The following is a 15,619-nucleotide window of genomic DNA, read 5'->3' on the forward strand; positions in this document are numbered from 1 at the left end:
GAGGTTTCCATCAGAACGGGACCCTGAACAGAGACAAACGGAAACCATTGGGGTGACTGATCCGGTGCCCGTGGTTTCAGTTTGTCTCTGTTGTGCACCAGATCCGTTGTTTTGCCGGAAGCAATAGCGCAGTCAACCACACTATTGGTTCCGGCAAAACGACGGGTCCAGTGCACAACAGAGACCAACAGAAACCACGGGCACCGGATCCGTCACCATTGAAATCAATGGTGATTGAAACGGAAACCTCTGGTTCAGGGTCCCGTCCTGACGGAACATCAGAACGGGACCCCAACGCAGATGTGAACAGAGCCTTACATTGTCAGAGATTCCTCCATCTTTATCTATTCTCATCATATTTTCACTTTTAGACCATTTTTACTGTGAAGTGTTGAAAAAAAAATCCTGCTGCTGCATGAAATCCATCAGCAAGATGCTGTTGATGGATCCACTTGTATGTTTTTTATTATCACCGAGTGTATAGTTGTCTTGCCATGAATAGGCGATGGGTCTGATCAGGTTAATAAGCTGGAATGTCTTAGGTAGTCAGTCAGACGCTAATTAGAATAATGCCATGATAAGATCAGTCAACAGCAGCTTTCTCTGCCCTACACACTACACTGTAAAAAAAAAAAAAAAACTTTATGGATTTTACATTTGTCTTTGGCTGCCATGGCTATTAGTTGAGACACCTGTCTGACCATACGTGAATGTAAGTGTAACTAAGAGATGAAGACCACTAGAGCACCCCGGCCCCCTTGTTCTAGAGATAAACTGGGGGTCTTGACAGCCACAATATTTTCTGACATCTCTATGTCAAAATGTTTTGTGATAAAGTGCTCTTACCCTTAAATGCAGGTAGTTACCTGCAGTCCCATGTAACCCTCCAGATAAAAGCTTGTGATATCAGCATTACTAACTCGGCTCTGCTACATTTTGTATCAGTTGTGGCAGTGAGAGAGCATAGAATAGGTTGCTTTCTCACTAGATATAAAAACCCTGTCCAGTGATCGAGGCTTTCCCGGAGTCTATGAAGAGATTATGAAGGCGATTTTGTCTAGCGGCATCTTTTTTTACCGTTTTTCCGTTTTCTACCTAGGATCTGAAGAAGTACGGGGCCACCACGGTGGTGAGAGTGTGCGAAGTGACCTACGACAAGACTCCTCTGGAGAAAGATGGCATCACTGTCATGGTAAGATCCTCATGTCTCTTCTGTCCGCCAAGAGGATTTAAAGGGCCAGTAACCCTAATATCAGCAGAGTATTCTAATGCAGTAGTGTTAATAGAGGAGCGGCTGATTTTTCATATACACTTATATTTCTGTGCTACTTCTAGCAGTCGTATACAGCGTTTAGATAGGTCACATGTTTGCACGTTCTGTATAAAACCGCAAAAAGGCGAAATTGTACACTACTCCCTTCTATGACCAAGATATAGGGTCCGCTCACACGTTGCGTAAAAACGGGGGATTGTTAAGCAACGGAATTCGTGGCGAATAATCCGCAGCAAATACCGTAGCCGCAAAGTGGTTGAGATAAAACCGCTCAGATTGACCTGCGGTGGAGAGTTTTATTCCGCAGGATGTCAATTGTATTTGTGTAAACGCTGCTTATTTGTTGCGGGTTTTCCCCATTGAATTCAGTGAGGGAGATAAATCCCGCAACAAATAGCCGTTGCGTTTTTTTTGGTGCGTTCGCGGAGATTCCACCGCAAAAAATGAAACTAAAAAAAAAAAAAAAATCTTATACTTACCCAGAAGTCTGTTTCTTCTACCAGAGCGGCCTCCTGGGATGGCGCTTCATGCCATGTGACCGCTGCAGCCAATCACAGGCTGTAGCGTCGGTCACATGGAATGAAACCTCATCCCAGGAGGCCGGCCTGGATGACACTTCATCCCAGGTGAACGTCGCTGCAGCCAATCACAGGATGCCGCGGTCTCCTGGGATTCGTCATCCCAGGAGGCCGGCCAAGTGCTGCAGTTTTTCGAAGCGGAAATCCCGGGCGAAAAACTGCACCACAGTTTGGTGCGGTTTTTTTTGCACGGAATTCCCTGCGGCGCATGGCGTATCTGCCCCGTGTGAACTCGGCCATGGACCGTTTTTACCGTTATGTAATGTATTGGTAGCATATAATGCCGTTGGTTGAACACATGAAATTCTCTCTGGTGCCAGCGTGTACTAATGCCCAATGGACCGATGACGTCCTGATCAAGCTAAAGATGTTTTCTAGGATTTTTCCTATAACAGCGCCACACCTGTCCACAGGTTATTTGTGGTATTGCAGCTCCGCATCATTCACTTCCCTATAATAGAGCTGATCTGTAATACCACACACAACCCATGGACAGGCGTGGCGTTGTATTTTGACACCATTCCCGCTCCTTCAGGCGTTGTCCCTGCTTTCTCAGACTTCTGAGTGGTAAATTTGATGCACCCTCCTCCCATATCGAACACGGAGTATATTCGCCATTCAGAGTTCTAGAAAAGCTGAGTGACCACACCGATGAGAGCTGTAACAATGCTGCCGATTACATCCCTTTGCCCAATCATTATATTATAGACCGTCCAGGCCTAATCTATCAGTACCAGGCTCTGCGTGGATTCCTGGATGGCACACTTGGCAGTGCCAGCCTGTGGGCTGATGGGTGATTTTCCAGTCTGTTGCCCTTCATTACACAAGAATTCCTGGAATAGACGAGCGGCCCCGTTCTATAAACCTTTGTTAGTTTGTAGTCTCCGCTCGTTAATCCTCCGAACCGGCCGACTGTCCTAGAACATCCGATGAAGCCCAATATATGGTCAGGTGAAAAGAAAAGCGGCCGTGCGGCTCATGAGACGGCTCTGAAATCTAAATAAAACGCCCCTTATCTCTACCTCGGCCGCTCGTGTGTTTACAGGAGACTATAAATAGCAGACCTCGCGGCAGCGGCTGATATCCCAGCTATATTTGGCGCTCCAATTAGAGCTCCGGCGCTGCGCGGTGGGGGCATTATTCCGGAGACCGAGGTTGTGCTGCCCACGTTCATCCGTCAGGCAGGAATATACGAGCCATGATATCGCAGCCCCTCATCCCAGCGCGTCTTCTCCCTCGCCGACTGCAGTTTGCATTGTACTGCGCTTTAGTTGCGGATTTTCAATTGAAAACCCACAGCAAATCCTCTTCTGGTCACGGGCCCGCGAGCCGGCTTTTGCAGCACATTTATGGAGAACGAAGCGTCTCGTAACATGTACGCTCATTAACCCTTTATAGGGAAAGATATCCATGATCATAGGAACAGCTACGCACAGCCTAATCCCCCTCCACCCACTGGGCCCAAAGCCCTTTTGCTTTGTTCTTGGGCCAGTAGTCCTTTGCCCGGGTTGCTGGGCCGAAAGTGCTCCGCCCTGGCCACAGAGGGCCAAAGTCCTGGCAGTATACGACTGTGACACTCGCTCGGATGTCCTGTACATTGTGCAGAGAGAGAAAAGGGGGTATGTACGGGGCGTGAGCGCTGCTGCATTGTTTACTCTACGTAAATAAGAGGGCTGGATCCCCCCCCCCAAAAAAAAGAAATAAGTAAATAAATCCCGGGCAACCCCTTTTAATATTTTCATATTCTCCTCTTTTTCAAAAAAAATCTACTTGCCGTCAGTGAATTCTTGTTTACATCCAGAGGCTGAAAACCTGCACTCATCTAATATTCTTAGGCTATGTTCACACAGAGTTTTATGCAGGCGGAAATTCTGCCTCAAAATTCCGTTTTGAAATTGAGGCAGATTTTCCTCTCCCTGCACGCCGATTTTTAACTGCGTTTTTCGCCCGCGGCCATTGAGCGCCGCGGGCATAAAACGCCACGTAACACGCTTTCTCTGCCTCCCATTGATGTCAATGGGAGGTCAGAGGCAACAACGACCAAAGATAGGGCATGTCCCTTCTTTCTCCCGCCAGATGGTTTTACCTCTCGCGGGAAAAAGACATCTCCGCCTCCCATTGAAATCAATGAGAGGCATTTTCGGGCCGTTTTTGACGAGTTTTGCGGTGGGGTTTCCGCGTCAAGAAACTCGTCTCAAAACTCATTGTGAACATAGCCTTACAGATGTGAGAAACAGTCAGTTTGCTACAATGTATCAGTACTATCAGCACTGCAGAGAGATAACTGCCGCCTTGACTGGCTACAATTGGAACACCCCTAAGGGTCACACATTGCGTAAATACTAAGCAATTTCCACAATGAAATTAGCTCTGGAAAATCCGCAGCAGAATACAGTAGCAGCAAAGTGGATGAGATAAAACAAATCTCCTCCACACGCTGCGTAAATACTGAAAAAACGCTCAGAAATTGACCGGTGAAGAATTTACCCTGCAGCATGTCGGTTATATTTGCGTAATCGCCGCTTATTTGTTGCAGATTTTCCCCATTTGAATACAATGGGGAAGTAAAACCCACAACAAATAGCAGTTGTTGCCTTTCTGACGCCCGGCTCACAGCGATTCGGCCGCAAAAAATACGCAACTCTGCAAAAAGAAATAAAAAAATCTTATACTTGACTCTTCATCCCATGTGACTGCTTCTGCAGCCAATCACAGGCTTCAGCGGTCTCCTGGCGTGAAACGTCATCCCAGGAGGCCGGTCTCCTAGCAGGCCGACTTAATGCTGCAGTTTTTCGCAACGGACATTCCGGGCGAAAGACTGTACCCCAGTTTGGCGCAGTTTTTCGCTCTGAATTCCTTGTGGCTCGCAGGGCGGATACTCTGTGTGCTATTGTGCAGCGTATCTGCCCCGTGTGAACTCTGCCTAATCAGTGAGGTGTATTTGGTCAGGACAGGTTTAGAAAATCTCATGTTAACCGTTTTCAACCTCTAAATGTAAACAAGAAATGTTTCTATTCACTGAAGGCAAGCAGGAAGCTTGAAACACAAATTATATTAGAATGTTGTTCTAGCAGACCTCGCAACATTTCCTTTCTCAAGAGAGTTTGGTGCGAGCCGTGTCATTTCCCAGACTTCTCTAAAGCTCTATTCCATGGTTGCTTCTTGTAATGTGTTAGACTGTAGTGATTCCTAAATTTAAAGGGACAGTAAACCTAGAAATTGAGGGAGGAGGGTCTCCCCAAACTCTTGAAAAACACTGGCTGGAGGTGGAGCCTTAGCTGAGGGGTGTGGCTTATTAGATTGTTCATTATGGGGGTGTCTGGTTTGACAACCCAAGTCATGTTTCCAAGCACCTTTAAATGGTCTGATTATTGACTTACAGGGTCACCTATAGGTGGCACTAGAGATGGTTCTCCTCCTTTTAGGAGGAAAGCTACTTTACATATTTTTCCCTTCAAGCACCAGTGAGATCTCCACAAGGAGGATCAGTACCTTCCCAGAGTAAGTAATCACGTTCAGACTGGGGGAACGGTGGGGCGAGACATTTCTACTGAATGCCAGATAAAAGATCCCTTCACATTATTTAGAGTGCACGGATTCTCAGTGAGAGGCTGGAGAGACAGAGTTCCTGCACTATCCCTCACTGTCCCACCCAAAACTGCTGCATGTGACCATCGCACCAAATTCATCCCTTCTTTATCCTGACAGTGAGAGGCTCCAGATGGTTGTACTTATGGAGTCTGCTGTGTACTATATTGAGATTATCATTTGGCTGCCGCTGTACATCCCACTGTGAATATATCCGTGACATACGCCTTATAAAATCTCTTCAATTCTCACACACATCATATATTTCTTTCTGTAAATGTTTAAAAACCCCCTCAGTCACCAAAAAAATCCATCTAGTGTAAACCATAAATACTAGAGAGGGAGGAGGGGGGTGCAGCTGCAGTTTCTCTGTCTGGTAAACTGCATGCTGTGAGAGGGGAAGAGGGAGCAGAGGAGCGGGGGATTCTGATTGGCTAAAAACAGACACAGCTTTGACATTACACTCAAGTTCCCGCCCCCTCGGCAGGTATATCCATTTTAAATTTGGGCCCCAGTGGCAGCCAGTTTACTGCTACTGGAGTCGCCCCCTGTCCCAGTGTTCTGTGCGCAATAGGAGATATTCACACCTTCTATAGGGGTTGTCTCATCACGTGGGTTCGGTTCCCGACACCCCCGGCAAACAGCCGATTTACTAGGGGAAGCCTCACCAGCGAGACATTGCCCCAGCAGGGGTAATGTATTATTACATGCTGGCAATTCAGATAGTCATGTAATACATGGACTGCTCCAGTCCGCCAGAGGCTGATAGGGGGGTCCTGGGCGTAGGACCCCCCTCTGATGGACATATTCTCATTATTGATATGGACAGGGGTGGTCTTAGGGCCTCGGTCACATCCTGTATCATGTAATAATGGTCAATCATTGTTGCTGCATCTCTAGATCTTGATGGTTTTCGTTAATTCCTTGTACTGAACGTTTATTCTGGTTTCCAGGATTGGCCTTTTGATGATGGCGCGCCACCTCCCAACAAGATCGTGGATGATTGGCTCAACTTGCTGAAAGCAAAATTCTGTGAAGATCCAGGTTGCTGCGTGGCCGTGCACTGCGTGGCTGGATTGGGCAGGTGAGGGGCAGCAACAAGGGTTTAAAATCAATGGTCCTGAAATGCAAATGAAAATCTCTCTTCGATATTACGATTTACAAGGCGCCGGAAATGGCGATTGAACAAGGGGCCAACGCTGTGTAGGATCGCTGTCAACATCTGGAGCAACCTGGCCAGGAGACAGTGTATACAGTACATTGGTTGGGTACTCATGTCTTCTATAGCCGTGTGTAGTTACCGGTACTCGCTGCTAAAAACCATTGCTATTATGTTCCACTCATTTATTTTTACCTGGAAACTGTCAGTAAGCTGATGTTTTCTGATCTGTTAATCTTATGTGTCTGTTACTCTGTGCAGAGTTGTATTCTGAATGGCCTAGTTGTCCATTTAATAGCCCCTGCAGCCCGATTAGTGAATTCTGGTAATAAAGACATCCCATTGATATGAATGGACACTGTGTAATACTTCATTTCTCCTGTGGTGGCGCTGCAGGGAAACTGAACACTTAATGTCAGGTTTCCCCATTTGATCGCTAGAGGTCCCAGTAGGGGGACGGTTTGTGATCAGCTTAATGTCAAGAGACCTTCTTACAAGTAGTTGATGTCCAAAACGGAGGACCCCTTTACCACACAAAAAAGGGAAACAAATGTATGTATTTGGGGTTCATCATCAATAACACTTATTGGGATGTTTGATTTTTTTTTTAGCTTTTTATGCGTTGAGCCGAGCTGTCTTTGACCAGCAATAATTGGATTACAGCTGAAGTAAGATTAGTATCCGTCAACAGCAGCTTGTCTCAAGTTGCTTCAAGTTTTTCTACTCTGCACAGACTAAAAAAAAAAAAGTGAAAAATAATTTATTTTCTTATATAATAATATTTCGGGCCTCAGGCTAAAATAGTGCAGCCTTAGTGATTGTCACTTGACTGAACCCCTTAAAGGGTTTTCCGAGTTATTAAAAAAAATTGCCCTGGGGTGGGAGGGACGCCAAAAAAAAAAGCCGTTGCTCAATTCACAATCCCAGTTGATCCAGCGCCGCCGCTTCCGTTCCTCGTCGATGATGTTCATTGATGTAGCTGCAATGACGTACCCATATACCCACATGATCGCTGCAGCCGATCACAGGTCTCAGTGGGTATACGGGCACGTCATTGCTGCAGCTATGTCCATGCACAGCGGCGGGGAGGAGTGGAGTGGCGGCGCTGATATGATGGGGATCTGTGGGGTGAGCAATGGCTCTTCTTTTCTTTTTTTTTTTTTTTGCTTTCCTCCTGTATTGGCTAATTTTTTAAATAACTTTAATATCGGAGGGTAAACATAAATATTAAAATTTGGCTATTCTGACTCCTGACTTGATAACATTTGGCTGTTTTTATGTTTTGGATGGAAATCCTCAAAGATCATTGGGAATTATGTAAAAATATTTGAAATTGACCGGTGACTCCCGTGTGGGCATCCCCAGAATAAGAGCTGGGAAAATACTGCGAAGTGTGAACCCGTGCCAGGACTTATCTACTGACCCACAAACCTTCAGTAGCCAATGACACATTGGGCCGGAGATCAGTGCGAGAGTCTAATGAATGAGCCCTTTGGGGTCCATTTTTCAAGTTGCTTCAGTCTCCGGCTCTGCAGAGGGGATTCTCTATGGGGTGCGGTGCTTTCTTTTGGCTGTAGAGATGACCGTGAGGATCGGGCTGGTTGCCAGAACATCTGGATATGGAATTAGTCTGCAATAGAGAACACGAGGTCATGGTGATCCCTGTGGAGATCTTGGGGCGTTTCATCAGTAAGCAGAATAAAAGGGCAGACGTTCCCTCCGGTGTGGGGCGATGGATCCTTCATACACACGGATGCCAAATCATATCAAACATAATAGTGCTTCACATGCCGTGTTATTGCCTTTATTTTATATTGGTGCCGCCCTCCTGATACCCTACTACCTTTACTTGGCACTGGCGCTAGGACCCATCTTGGCCAGAATCGGTAGTAGCCCATTTTTTTAAGAATTGAATATTGGTCTATGACGGATCTTTCTCTGTGGTCCGTGATAATAAGCGGGTGATTGGACTCGGGCAGTTTTAGGATTGATATTGGACTCCTATCCGTGTATCTTTAGGGCAGAACCATGAACAGTCAGTGACATTGAAGACCTCACCTGCAGGAGTCCCAATATGATTCATCCATTCTCGTCTTCTTCCTCAGGGCTCCCGTCCTGGTCGCTCTGGCACTGATTGAGAGCGGGATGAAGTACGAAGATGCCATTCAGTTTATCCGGCAGTAAGTGTTTTACCCCGTTTTCCACATTTTTACTTTACCTTGCTCCCGAATTCTTTCTGTCTTTCCATATTCTTCGAAGTCTGTCTCCCCGGCCTCCCTCCTCCCCCCCCCCCCCCCCGTCCCGGTCCATCGGCCTCCCCCTGTTTTAGCGATTTTTACGAACAAGAGAATGTCTTTTTTACAGAGTAGTCAGGGTATGTTCACGCGGCCTATTTTCATCGGTTTTTCGGGCCGTATACGCAGCGAAAAACGGCTGAAGATACGGGGGCTGAACGCCTCCAAACATCTGCCCATTGATTTAAATGGGAAAAAGGGCGTTACGTTCCCACAGGGTGTGTGTTACGCGGCCGTTTTTAAAAACTGCGCATAAAAAAACGCCCCGTAAAAAAGTGAGCTGTTTTTGGAGCTGTCAATAGAAAAACAGCTCCAAAAACAGCCCAAAAAAAACAAAACACCTGATGCATAAAAAAAAAACGGCTGTAAAGCAGTGGCTGATTTCCCTTGAAAACCGCTCCGTATTTTACAGCCGTTTTTTGTTAAGCGTGTGAACATACCCTAAAAGTAATGAGTTTACAAGACTGGCACTCCTAGTAACCTGTATTCTTCCTACATACCCACCAGACATAGTATTATCGTTCCTCGTATACACCGGTTGTCGTCCCTTCTAGATTTACTCTTGGCTTTTCTACAAGTTATTCTTCATTTAGCAGATCCGTGACCTGCCGTGTGTTTTACTTGCAGAAAGCGCAGAGGCGCCATCAACAGCAAACAACTGACATACCTGGAAAAATACCGGCCAAAGCAGAGACTACGATTCAAAGACCCTCACAACCACAAAAACAAGTGCTGCATCATGTAAATGCCGTGACTTATTGCCAAAGCACACACAGCCCCCCTCTCCGTAACACAAGCTTCTACTATGACGTCAGCAGCTTTCTCCAACCATCAACTGACAACGACAATTTTTTATTTTATTTTTTTCCCGGCTGCAAAAACATAGTCTGCACTAGAAGTTACAGCAATAGCAAACACGGGGTTAAGTCGGGTGGATATAATATTTCAGCCCGGCCAGATTAGGCTACAATGTAGGAGGCCGGATATTGCACAGCAGCAGATACAAGCTGGGCGACTATGTGAAGGATAAACTGTAACACAATGCTGATATTTTGACTTCTGGTACATTTTCTATGTATGTGTGGTTGTTTTTTATTTTAGTTTTTGTTTTTGTTTTAGTTTTTTTTAGTCCCCCTTGTGGAAAAAAGGTGCATTAGTTATTAAGCGTGTCCCATCGGCACACTATAGGAAACGTACAATGACACATTCAAGCCTTACTATACAGTCCTATGATCACCAGACGAGCGCAATCGTTTCATTTTAGAATTATCTTAAGAATTTGTAAGTGCCGCCAGCTACCGCAGTGGGGAGAAAAAAATGTGGATTTGGCATCTGCTCAAACCATATCTGGTTTTACGTATCCATTCTAGAAGACATGGGATCTCCAGCAAATAGCTTGTAAAATAAGAGCAGTTTTTTTTTTTGTTTTTTTTTTTTTTTTTTTTTTTTGCTTTTTTTGTGTTTTTCCCACATCCTGTACAAATCTGTGCTAGCTGACTGAACGTTTATTGGTACAAGGTTTTTAATGGGTCACAGTAGCCTTGAAGTCACAGGAGAAAAGGGGCGAGCGGTCTGACGAATATCTACGATGACCTCCGGAGAGTATTAAAAAAAAAAAAAAAAATAATTTATTTTTTTTTTTTTTTTTTTTTGGGGAGATTGTGACTTACACGTACAAATGTCTGTTACATAATATTTTTTTTTTCTCGTCTGTTATTGAACTACTTTTGGAAAAATGGTATGAACTCGAAAGGTAACTTAAAGAAAGCGGTCTTTTCCTACGAAAGTATCAAAAATAAAAACAAACATTCTGACGGTCGTTCCATAGCCGGAAGTCTGCAGCGCCTGCTTTATATAGCACTTGTCTTTACAGGTCAAATCTACCTCTTCCTGCAGAGGGTTATGGAACATCCGTCAGCTCACACAGGTCTCAACACAACGCACGAAATTCGTATACGTGTCGGGTATCTCAATGCTGAAATTTTTTATTTATTTTGTTTTTGTAAAAATTTGTTTTTGTTTTTTTTTTCTTGAGCATTGAGATGGTATAAATAAATATAATGGTTTTGAAGCCTTATTTAGCAGAATCACTTTTATACACGTCACACGTTCCACAAGATGGTTGACAGGAAGACTGTTTTGTCGTATTCTGTAAAACGGCTGACGAGGATTTGTTGTATTGGTTGAGAAATGGGTGTATTTTAAAAAAAAACAAAAAACATCCTTCTGTGACGGCATTGGCCAATCATGGAGTTTGTCTTATGAGTTATGCCCATAAATTCAATATTTCGGAATAAAATAAATGGCACTGGAGTTTATTATGAAACTGAAAAAAAAAATCTGTGTTTTTTGTTTTTGTTTTTTTCAGTGCGCTTTATTTCTGGTGTATATAGAAAAAAAAAATGTGAAACTAAGCAAGATAAGTAAGACCTTAATAGGTATTTTATATTGTTTCATATCATACTGTGCTTGAGATTTCAAACGGGATGAGAAAATATGATCTAAAAAAAAAAAAAAGACAAATATTCACATTTACGTTCTGGTCAAATGTCTGGGATTGTGAATTTATTTTTTAATTCATTTTTATTTCATTTAAAACACAGGTAGAATCGGAACATAATTCTTGATACATTCTCATCCAACGAAACAAACAAAAATGAACATCTACAATAATTTTTTTTAGAACATGTAAAAATTTTTTTTTTTTTTTCACATTTTTTTTTCTAACCTAAATGCCAAATTTTGATTTCAAATCCTCTTCGTAAAGGGTTCCAAAATGTTAAGCAAGGTCTTAATTAACCCATAAGATGTGAATTATTATTTTTTGTGTGGGAAAAGAAAAAAAATCCTGCACTGCTGAATTATTTTATTTAAATGATCAGTTCATTTTTAGTTATTTTAGAAAAAAAAATTATTTTATTTTTTAATTTTTTTTAATTTTTTTTCTTTTAATTTTTTGTTTCATGCCCGATTCTGGGAAAACTCCATTCAGTGTATAGTAAATTACTCCAACAATTTTTTTGGGTCGTTGTACAGTCACCAATAGGAATCTAGTATCTGCGGAGCGACTGCTGGATCGCTGTACAGTTTGATGTGAATGTTTTTCCAGAATGTGAAGCTGCTAAATCCAGTGCTGATATTTTCAATAAGTGCATCACATTTTCCCCTAAATATCCTGTGCACCTGTTGCAATATTGCCATATAGTGTATGGGGCAAATATAAATCTGGAGCCAAGTTGCCGGATCTTGTTGCAGATCACAGGTGACCAAGTGATTTTAACGCTCTGTAAGGGTATGTTCACACGCCCTATTTATGGACGTAATGGAGGCGTTTTTTCGCCTGAAATTACGCCCGAAAAAAACGGCTCCAAACCGTCGGCAAACATCTGTCCATTGAATTCAATGGGTCTTACGGTGTTCTGTGCAGACGGGCTTTTTTTTTACGCGCCGCTGTCAAAAGACGGCGCGTAAAAAGACGCCCGCCTCAAAGAAGTGCATGTCACTTCTTCAGACGTAATTGGAGCCGTTTTTCATTGAATCCATCGAAAAACAGCTCCAATTACGTCTGTAATTGACGCCATCAAAAACGCGTGCACTTGTAAAAACGTCTAAAATTCAGGAGCTGTTTTCGCCTGTAAACAGCTCCGTAATTTCAAACGTATTTTACGTTTGCGTGTGAACATACCCTAAGCCTTGGAAATATTTTTTTTATTATTTTTTTTAATTAAATAAAAGTGTTTATCAGTGTGTTTGGTGTAACTTTCTAATTACCTTTTATTCAAAAATATTTTTACTTTTTGAGCTACAGCTGCTTTGTATCCTGTATCTAGTGTTGAGACCTGAATCCGTCAGATCAGCGGCATTGACGGGTTCACTTTCAGCGCGTCCACTTATAATCAATCACATGTAAGTTATGAACTTAGATGTGATCGGTAACCGCTTGATCCTGCATGTCAGACATGCTGGACCCGCTGACACTGAACCCGTCGGTCCCGCTGATCTGACAGATTCAGGTCTCAGCGCTAGATACATCCGCTCTGAGATAAAGCCGCTTTATATCCTGTATACAAAGTTAAAATAATTTTGAATAAAAAGTAATTAGAAAGTTGCACCAATCACACAGGTACTTTTTTTTTTTTTTTTTAAATAATAAATTTTTTTCAAAGGTTTACATAATAGAGGCTTCAAGGGGGCGGCTCTGGACAGTCCTTTTTAGTTAGAACTGTCCCCTGCGGATAAGCGGATCACAGGGTGTCCTGCTGCTGGGCCCCTTAGCGATCAGCTGTTATCAGTCAGGGAACCTAGTAGCAAGTGTTCAATTTCCCCACAGCGCCACCACAGGTGTAATGAGGTGCTACACACTTCTCATTGAGATTAATGGTCTAATGTACAGACACGCCGGGTCCTCCCAGAGCGAGAGAAGTTCTTTATATCTGCTCTGCCCTATCCACAGGTTGCATGTGACACTGCAGTTTAGCCCTCTTGACATCTTCAATGAAGCGGAGCTGCAATACCAGACACAACCATGGACAGGGGTGGAGCTGTTTCGGGAAGAAAGCAGACAATTTTTCTAATCTTGCACAACCCCTCTAAACAAAGTGCAATCTACAGTGCTGTGAACAAAAATTGTGTAACCCCCCCCCCCCCCCCCCGTTATATCTCCCATATTAATGTTTTCTTGTCACAGTGAAAAGATTTTGATCTTTAAACAAAATGTAAAATTAACTGAAAAGTAAAAGTCTATAAATAGAAAATCTGAAAAAAAACAACCTGATTATTGGTACAAGTGTGAATTAATAGTCAGGTGGGAATTGACTCTCCATGCCCTGACTTCCTGCTGGGCTTGTGTGTCTACATAGCAGCTAATCTGTGTAAGTAGAGCTGCAGTGCAAAGTATGAGGGAGAAATAAAACAGCTTTTTGAGCCTCTCATGGATGAGTCAACCGGAGATATAATACAGACTAAGCTGGAGTTACTTATTATAGTGGTGTCCTAATGGAGCAGAGCTGCAGTATAAAGCAATAGACAGAGCAGCATCCGTTGCCTCTGATAAGAGAAGCTTCAGTTCAGCTTACCTTTGAAATTAAAGCGATTTTCCAGGACTATAATACGGATAGCCGATTAGGTCAGAGCGTCAATACCAGACGGGTGGGGGTGCGATTCCCGGCACCCTCACCGATCTGCTGACAAAGTGCTCGCTCCCCTTCATTGTTTACCAGGCACAGCGCTGTAAAATTGCTAGTGGCGGTGCTTGGTATTGCAGCTCGGTCCCATTCACTTGCAGCTTGAGTGCCACGGCCCCTACAGCTGGTTGGCGGAGGTGCTGGGAGTCTCCCTTCCCCCACCGATCCGATATTGATGTCCTATTATAAGGATAGACCGTCGATATTCTAGTCCGAGTGACAGCCGCTTCTTTAAGGACATTGATGACGAGGGGGGTGCTAATTAATGCAAAGACATCCCCACACCTTATGTTTTGTATCTTCTTGATATTGCGCCATTTTGCAAAATCTAATTTTATTTTTTCTTGCCCTTCTGCGAATTTAGTTATTAGAACGTCTTTCCGGTCACGGGTTCGGCTCAATACTTTGTATTCTCCTTTTACTGGAATAACTTAAGCTTCTCACAACGCGGCGTCTGTATAATCCGTATCCCGTGTTATTTCTTCTTGGCGGTTTTAACAATGGCAGGTCCCATTCAATGTAATAAGATGCAGATGTAGCAGAGCTGAATTTGTCATTTAATGCCCCGGCTGTGGTGTTTTGCTTATTGTGATACAAATAATGTTAGAATTAGCTGCAGTCCTATGTAAAATAGTATCGTGACGCCAAATGACCGACTCCGCTCTGCTACATCTGTATGTAATAAGAACATTTTGACTCTAGATCTAAAGAAATAAGTGCTAGTCCCTGGCTCTAGGTGTTTGACACTCACAGAAATATGGCAGCCTGGGGTGAGCAACTTGCAGGTAAACTTAAAGGGGTTGCCCCATTAAGACCTCCACTGTCCATATGACCTGTAGTGCATATGAGCGCCATAGAGGGTCCCCAAGTCAGGACCCCCCCCCCCCCCTGAGCTGTAACAGAGAGCCTCGGCAAACAGCATCCCCCACCCTGAAGGACTCCGCGCCGAAGGAAAAGTGCAGACATCCGCAGCTTTGCATGTGTTGATTCGTTGAGTGCCAGCGGATCCTCAGGGATCGGGCCATCGAGAGGGGGCAGCGCCCTTAAAAATTAAAATTTTGCATATACGGATAAGTTTTTTTTTTTTTTTGTTCGTTTAAAAGGAACACTGTGCAAAACCGATACATTGTGTTCTAAATAGTGCAGGACCAGAGAGGCGGAGCTTGACACATTCAAAGAACACCAGAGAATCCCTGTCATGCTCCACCCCCTCAGGCCTTGCACCCGCAGCTTTAAAGGGGCTGTCCAGGATTAGAAATACATGGCTGCTTTTGTCTAGTGCCACACCTGTCCGTGTTTGGTATTGCAGCTCAATTACAGAAAATGGCACTAAACTGCAATACCACACCCAACCTGTGGACAGGAGCGGCGCAGATTTTGGAAGCGGCCATGTTTCCATAATCCTGGACGACGCCTTTAAAGCTGTATAGTCTGAGTGTGTCTTGGTACATGCGGCTCAGCCTCATCATCTTCATCAAGATATTCGCTTAAATAACAATTCCATCATATATTATCAGCATTGCTTCCCTTACATGTCACGTCGT

At 43.9% G+C, this 15,619-nt stretch overlaps 1 protein-coding gene across 3 annotated transcripts in view; it reads left to right on the forward strand.

The window, feature by feature from the left end:
- The window catches only part of PTP4A3 (protein tyrosine phosphatase 4A3), a 106,048-nt gene extending 94,830 nt beyond the window's left edge, over positions 1-11,218 (forward strand). For all 3 annotated transcript variants that reach the window (XM_075825681.1, XM_075825680.1, XM_075825682.1), the window contains 4 exons: positions 1,100-1,192; positions 6,393-6,523; positions 8,704-8,778; positions 9,520-11,218. In XM_075825681.1, the coding sequence (XP_075681796.1) occupies positions 1,100-1,192; positions 6,393-6,523; positions 8,704-8,778; positions 9,520-9,637 (417 nt within the window). In that variant the 3' untranslated portion in view covers positions 9,638-11,218. The remainder of the gene's footprint in view (positions 1-1,099; positions 1,193-6,392; positions 6,524-8,703; positions 8,779-9,519) is intronic.
- The last annotated feature ends 4,401 nt before the right edge of the window (positions 11,219-15,619 follow it).

This window comes from Rhinoderma darwinii, chromosome 5, assembly GCF_050947455.1.
Source record: "Rhinoderma darwinii isolate aRhiDar2 chromosome 5, aRhiDar2.hap1, whole genome shotgun sequence".
Classification (NCBI taxonomy): Eukaryota; Metazoa; Chordata; class Amphibia; order Anura; family Rhinodermatidae; genus Rhinoderma; species Rhinoderma darwinii.